Below are 7,650 nucleotides of genomic sequence, written 5' to 3'. Positions count from 1 at the left end.
AAAGACAGAAATTGTCAATGAAACTCACGGATAGTGCAGAGCACACCTTTGCCTGACCACCTATTCAACTGACGGAGCCTTGAGAAATGCTCATCTCCAGATCGTACAAGCGGGAGGGGTCCGGTTATAAAAACCTCAGCATCCATCCCTTGCACTTTTGTTAGGAGATCAGTGAAATCTTCTGCTCTTCTTGACGCAACCCCTGTGCATTTAGCCGGGGAGAGAAGCTTACAGGACCTGGTATTCCCAGGCGGTCTCCCATCCAAGAACTAACCAGGGCCAAGCCTGCTTAGCTTCCGAGATCTGACGAGAGCGGGCATTCTGAGGATAGCATGGCCGTAAGATAAACAACTGAAAAAACGAAAAATAGTTTTAAAAGTATCCAGGAGTCACTGCTTCTAAAAAAAAAATATTATTAATATTATAATGATAATAAAAAAATTATTTTAGAAGGAAAACGAGCTTATCAGCAAGAAAAAAAAGTGTCAACAGAGGCAAAGCAAGCAGAGCAAGAGCAAAGAAAAAGCGTCTGCACTGTATGAGAAGCAAGAGATAAGACTAACTGCTAACTAGTGCTAAATAGCATCATGCGCGTTAGGGAATTCTGAAATAAAGACAAATAATGTTTTTATTTTTTCAATATTATTTTTACTGTTCACTTTTTTTGTGTATTTGCTTGTTATATGCTTGTAAGTGAAAGTAAACAGAGCACATACTGAAAATCACGTGATTGCTACAGCAGACCACACAACCGGACCTTCATCTCCATCATCATCAGCAGCAACAACATTCTTTTTTTTAATTTTATGAGCGGTTTCACAAGACTTGGCAGCCCTACTTTTCCTTCTTTTAACTGCTGATGATTATCTGGGAGACACAATGAATACAAGCAGCAACCTGCAACTAACCCTCCGCACACCTCTGCTTTTTCCACATCTAGTAGAGAGGAGACGCCCTGTTTGAATGGCACGTTTTTGTGATATTCCCCACCCCCCAAAAAGAAAGAATAATTTCAATAAGGCCCTGTAAAACTCAGTTGAACATGAAAATAAAAATAAACAACTGAGAACCAGTACGCAAAAGTGTGAATAACCTCTTATAACTGGGGATGTTTCCTCTTAGAAGTAAAAAGGCAGACTTCCAGTCTCTCCACACTGTTCTGTGCCAACCAAATTTCATATTACCATGCGAAATGGGCTGCATGGTCTGAATTTTTAAAAATTCTCTAGAGGGAGTTTGTCCTTGAAGTAACCACCTTGAGCGGCAAAATAGATCCCTAAATGGCAACCTTCCTCCACGTGGCTTGCTGAGGCTTTTTGCGTCCCGACCAAGTGTCATATTGCAAAGCGAAACGGGCTCCATGGGCTGAGTTTTCTAAAATTCTCCTCTTGTCTGGATTGTCTTTGAAAGACTTCTGGAACTTGCCAAATTTTCTGCCAGAAATGGCAGACCTCTGCCTCATACTTTTTTCATGGGTCTACCCATCATAAAGACATCCATCCACTTTCTTTGCCGCTTATCCTCACAAGGGTCAGGGGTGTACTGGAGCCTATCCCAGCTGTCAACGGGCAGGAGGCGGGGTACACCCTGAACTGGTTGCCAGCCAATCACAGAGCACAGAGACAGACAACAGTCGCACTCACAATCACACCTTGGGGCAATTTTAAAGTGTCCAATTAATGTTGCATGTGGGAGGAAACCAGAATCCCCGGAGAAAACCCACGCAGGCGGGGCTGGGATTGAACCCGGGTCCTCAGAAGCGTGAGGCCAACGCTTTACAGCTGGTCCACCGTGCTGCACGATAAAGACATGTGAAGCAAATTTCATGTTGCTTAGTGAAACCGAACTCCCAGACATGGAAGGTCATTTTCCAGTAGAGCAATGCAGCCCCTGAGGTGGAATCTTCTGGAAAGGAACAATTTTGGCAAGGAGGTGAAAGTGATCCTCACACGTTTCCGTTCCGCTACCCGGGACAAGGAATGCGACTTTCGGTTTCTGTCAGCACCTGCCGTATAAATACACCTGTGGACCAGATGCACCTTCACAGATCGACAAAAATCCGACCATGGACCCTCGCCTTGCTGCTCTGCTCCTCGTGGCGCTCCTCTGCTCTCAACCGGGAGCAGGTACGAAGACCACTTGCAGACCACCCGGTCCGTGTCCTCCCATTCCTGACATCCCGCCGTCTTTTTGTTTGCGCAGGTCAGCGGCTGGTGGACTGCTGTCTGTCGACCAGCAACAAGTGCTTCCCTCATCGATTTGCGGCTAGCTACTACCACCAGGAGGCCGGCAACGGCTGCAAATATGAAGCCACCGTGTAAGTCTACACATTCTGTGATGCGTACTTTTTATTTATTTTTTTAATCTTGTATTGATGATTGTATTATTTCTTTCATCCCTGCATGGGTTTCTTCCAACATCCCTATAAAAACATCCAGCGTAGGTTAAGGTTGAAGACTTGAAATTGCCCATTGTTTGTTTATGTGCCCTGCGATTGGCTGACGACCAGGTGAGGGTGTACCCCGCCGCCTGCCCAAAAATAACTGGGATAGGCTCCAGCACGCCTGCAACTCGAGTGAGGATAAGCAGTATGGAAGCTAAATGAATGATTGTATTCTAAGTTATCCTTAAATATTTTCAACTGAATAAAGAGCATTGATCCGGTTACGATACATGTTATCTGTGGAGTGAGTTTCTGACTATTTTTTTTATTTACATATTTTGTTTCTTGAATGTGGTATTTTATGTACTGTATTTTTTTTTCAAGTATTCTGACCAAGGGTGGCAGAAAACTTTGTTCCCCACCGCAGCACGCGAGCAAGTGCGTTCAAGAGCTCATTGCCTACCTGGACAAGAGGAACGAGGTAGTAAGCGCTAAAAAGTGAAACCAACATTTCATAATTTTGTCTTTTGATGTTGCTCATAATATAACGCTGCGCTTGTTTTCTCATGGGAAAGGAGAAGCAAAAAATGAATGTTTTAGTCAATATTTCATTTTTCTTTTTACAATCTTTTGGGCTGCAAGTGCCAGTGCTGTCTTTTTCTTTGATGTACGTTAAATGGTATATTTTGTCATTTTGAAAAAAGTTTGTGTTTGTAAAACATTACTGTGAGTTGCTCATATATTTGTTTTTATTTTTTACAATAGAGATATTTGTGACATTCTGCTGAAGTTTGTGGTTTGTTAATTCTACTGCTCACTTTGTTGGGTTTAAATAGTTTATTTTTTTAAGCTTCTTGTTATGACTTAAAGTCATCATTTCGTATAAAAAACATTTATGTAATCTTGTCTATGATGTTTGTAGGCGGAATTCAACCAAGAGCTTTTTTTAACGCTTCTGTTCTTAATAAAAGTTTGTCATCTTTTTAATTACTGTCATGACTTGACTTGGTTCTATATCAGTTTTTCCTGATTATTCTGATATATTTTTTTTAACTATTAATGGTTCTGTTGTTGAAATTACCTTTAAAGTTTTGTTTAAAAAAAAGTGGTTGCAATTGGGTTTTAAAATTAAGCTCTTATTTAAAAAAAATGACATTTTTGTGATGTTCTGATCTATTAACTTATGTTTTTCTTTCCTTTTCACAATTTGGATTAATGAAATTTGTTAATTGCAATCAAATATTGTGATGTGATTTGATTTATTATTCTAAAACGTATCCCAATAAATTTACATGTATGTATTTAAGTAATTTATTTGAAACCAACACTTCTACATACATATTTGCATTTCAGTTTGTAAAATATTTTTATATACTGAAAACAAAATAATAGAAATCTCATTCATATTTTTGAACATTCCATCCATCCATTTTCTTTGCCCCTTATTCTCACAAGGGTCAGGGGGAGTGCTGGAGCCTATCCCAGCTGTCATCGGCCAGGAGGCGGGGTACACCTGAAATGGTTACCATCCAATTGCAGGGCACATCGAGACAAACAACCGCATTCACAGTCCCGCCTCGGGGCAATTTATAGTGTCCAATTAATGTTGCATGTTTTGGGGATGTGGGAGGAAACTGAAGTGCCTGGAGAAAAGCCACGCAGTCACATGGAGAACATGCAAAGTCCAAAGTTCCGGACTCGTCGATAAGTGAAAGTGAAAATTGTCGTCAGAGAGAATTTAAAGGAGGCCACCAAGCTGTTTTGCTTCCAGAGGGTGCAGACATGACTTCGAACGTCTTCCTCAGCTTCCTCGTTCTCTGCTGCTGTTACACAGGTCAGTTTATTAGGAACGCTGTTCATCATTTGTTGAAGGGAGAATTTTTAAATTGAAAGAGCTGTTAGAGTAGCTGCAAATTTAGTAAATATGGAGCCACCAATAACAGCAATAAATAATTCAAGTGAATTGTGTGTTGATTTAATTTTTTGCCAAAGCTAATAGTCTCATAATAATCTCATTTTAATATTGAACCTGCTTTCTACAGCATGGCTGCTTTGTAATGTCATCTCCAGATCGTACAAGCGGGAGGGATCCGCTTATAAAATGCAGCAATGTTTTTCATATTTCAGGTAACAAATGAACAAAAGTTGAAACAAACGGAAAGGGAACGGCCCAATCCCCAGAAATTCTTTGAAATGCCACGTCCTGTCTTGGCAAGCCCCGCCCAGCTTCGCCATGATTGGATCCCGCACTGTGGGAAGGCTACAACATATTGTAGTTAATGACATTTCTTAAATTATAAAAAGATAAAATTAACAGTTGAGGAAGAAGCACGTTGCTAAGGAGTGAGGATGCTGGCAAGAATGAAAGGGTAAGTGTAGATATTTGCCCAATATTTGCGACTTTCAAACATTTTGCCTTTGGTTCTTTGTTTTATTATTTTTTGCACTTCTAGGCCACCGTAATTTTGTGTTGTTTCACGAAAACAGTCTAAAGAAATGTCATTAAGTTTATTTTTCACCGATTTACTTTCGTTGTTTATTTCATGGAAATAGCTAAAAAAAGATGAAGTCAAGATTAAATCCATTTATTTTGTATCCGTTCCATGAGTCTAACATCATACAATTATTTAATTTGACTATATAAAAAAAAAAAAAAAGACACCTTTCTTCATTCTAGGTTTTTTTTTTTGTGTGTGTGTGTGTGTTTTGGTCAGCGCTGCGGGGGCAGATGCTGAGCAGCTGCTGCTTGTCGGCCTCCAGCCAGCAACTGGGGAGGAAAGCGCCGCTGATAGACTACCGCCACCAGGTCGCCGGCCACGGTTGCCAAATTGACGCCATGATGTAAGTTTACCTCTTTAGGGACTTTGCGTTACCGTGGCAACCGCATCTTCACATGCATTGGACGCCGTGGTTCAGTTTTGTGTGCCGAGGCGGAGCAAAGCTCTGCTTGGCCACCGAGACACCCGGTGCGCAACGGGCCATGGAACTCGTCGACCGCCTCCGAAAATTCTGCGAGAAAAACAAGCACAAGGTGAGACGGCGACAGCGAATGCGAAGGATTAAATGGCTGTTTGTTTTTTTGTTTGCTTTTTAAACTCTGTGAACTGTAATAAGAAATAAGGGGAGGGGTAGGATCAGAATAGGTTGGGGAAAATAAATGGGCTTAATGCAGTGCTTTAACTGTTTTCTGTTACAAGCCAACCTTCCAGGAAGAAGAAAAAAAATTGCAACCCCCTCCACCTGCAGCCACAAATACACATTGTATATAAAGGATAAAATCCTTAAAAAGTACACAAGAAAAAGATATAGATCAATTTATAATCAAGACTACGTTTATTCATGTTGTTGTTAATCATCTTCTTCAGAGTCTCACATGCCTCCACTGCCACAGCAACGCGACCCCACTATTTGAGAAGCACTGGCCTAATGCGACCCTAAAACTTTATAATCATATAATGCAACTTTATATCAAGCAGTATATTGTCAAGCATGATAAAACACGTATTATCTGAAATAATGGGCCTTATTACATTATGAAACTTGCAATGTTTTTTTAAAGTAAATGAAAGGTAACATCTGAAATAATGGGTTTCATTTAAATTTATTTACACTATTAATGTCAAATAGTATTAAAAATCATTTTCACTTTATCATAATTAAATGTGAAATATCTGAAACAATTGCGTTTGAACCCATGTAAGGATATCGATACAGTATTGATCATGTAATTTTACGAATGAGGTCGATGTAATCAATGGTTTCAAAGTCAAATACGATAAACAGTTCATTTACATGATCAAAAATTTTAAATATCAAAAGTGGCTTGAACCACTTCATTTTGTACAATTGAAAATTAAGTAATTTTACAAATATAAATTCTTTTAAAATGTGAAACATCTGAAATACGTTTCAGATTATTTATTCACTACATTATTATAAATATATCGTTTATCACAAGTATAAATTAAAGAAATGTATTTATGGAGTGTAATTTTAGTAATAATGTGAAATGCGATCTGAAACCCAAACATTTGGAACAATTTACAAACTTCATGACATTTCAGTATTAGTCATTTAATAATGTTCATGAGATTAACGCGATTGTGTCAGTCAAATGTCAATTAAAACTCAATTCGGCTTTGCCAAATAATGACAATAACGTGACATCTTGAAAATGAGTAAAAATGCCATGAAAATTAAAAAAAAATGAAAAACTTTAAAGTAGATACATTTTTGTCCCTTCAAGGGGCCCATACTTCCTGGTTTTCCTGCGTTTTACAGTGTAATAACCTTTTCACAAAGGAGAACCTAAATAAATACAATCAATGGAATTTGTTCTTCCGCATTTGTGACTTAAACTAAAAATGTTTTTTGCTTGTTCTTGCCCAGGCTAAACGCTGTTTAGGCGTCAGACCCGAGTGACAGCGGAGAAGCCTCCAACAACATTAAAAGTGTGAAATGTTGGCAAATGTTCATTATTTCACCAATAAAGTTTTGTTCAATCTGACCGACCTCCTTCTTTTGTTTCTGTGATTTATTTACCTCCACTAAGCACCATATCATCAAGATGAAAATACTTTATATTGACATGGGAGTTTATTTTTGTGCCAAACTAAATCCATGAAAGGAATAATTAAAACGGCTAATCACAAAGTAAATTATGTCCATATCCTTAAAGGATTGTCATTGTTTCACAACCTTCGACATGGCACTAATAATTTAATAAATTGAGTTATTTAATGACGATAATGTGAATTGAATGAGTGTTTTATAAAGTTTTAATCTTTTACTGTATACATAGAGTTGATTACATCATTCATTTATTGTTAAGAATTGCATTGAAACCCTAATTTTTTTCAATGGGTTTTTAATTATTTAATGATATCTTTTCATGAATGCAATGTAAAATTAATAAATGTGAATTCATACCATTGTAACATTTATTTAAATCCTGACACTTATGTGTTCATGTTGTGACTATTATTTCAAGAAAGTCTCCGATGTAAAGTTAAATGTGAAAAGATGTGATGTCATAGCATTTTCTTGGTACCATTTTGTGGTGTCATGACCTTTTTGTTTACGATTTTTATCTCATCAATCTCGTTACCACTGCATATTTTTTTTTGACATCACACCTGTTACTGTTAGAAAATCACAGACGAACTATTTTCTTTCAGTTAAAATATAATAGGTGTTTCTTTGCAATGTTTTTCTCACACATCATCCAACAATTTGCACCTTTTTCCACTGAAATACCAACAAAAACA

The 7,650-nt window shown here is 38.1% G+C and overlaps 1 protein-coding gene and 1 pseudogene across 1 annotated transcript; one reads left to right on the top strand and one right to left on the bottom strand.

The window, feature by feature from the left end:
• Positions 1-225: 225 nt before the first annotated feature.
• Positions 226-344, bottom strand: LOC133500117 (5S ribosomal RNA; annotated as a pseudogene).
• A 1,715-nt stretch (positions 345-2,059) lies between these two features.
• On the top strand, positions 2,060-2,940 carry LOC133498884 (C-C motif chemokine 19-like). Its single transcript, XM_061816124.1, has 3 exons — positions 2,060-2,126; positions 2,203-2,317; positions 2,768-2,940. The coding sequence occupies exons 1-3, from the start codon at positions 2,066-2,068 to the stop codon at positions 2,883-2,885; spliced, it is 294 nt and encodes a 97-aa protein (XP_061672108.1). The 5' UTR covers positions 2,060-2,065; the 3' UTR covers positions 2,886-2,940.
• Positions 2,941-7,650: the final 4,710 nt, after the last annotated feature.

This window comes from Syngnathoides biaculeatus, chromosome 4, assembly GCF_019802595.1.
Source record: "Syngnathoides biaculeatus isolate LvHL_M chromosome 4, ASM1980259v1, whole genome shotgun sequence".
NCBI lineage: Eukaryota > Metazoa > Chordata > Actinopteri > Syngnathiformes > Syngnathidae > Syngnathoides > Syngnathoides biaculeatus.
This window is presented reverse-complemented; position numbering and strand designations above follow the sequence as displayed.

Bases quoted from the DNA above. Each gene is read 5' to 3' on its own strand.
- LOC133498884 (XM_061816124.1), top strand. From the start codon at position 2,066: ATGGACCCTCGCCTTGCTGCTCTGCTCCTCGTGGCGCTCCTCTGCTCT. The intron at 2,127-2,202 runs GTACGAAGACCA...TTGTTTGCGCAG, and splicing joins CTGCTCTCAACCGGGAGCAG to GTCAGCGGCTGGTGGACTGC. The intron at 2,318-2,767 runs GTAAGTCTACAC...TTTTTTTTCAAG, and splicing joins TGCAAATATGAAGCCACCGT to TATTCTGACCAAGGGTGGCA.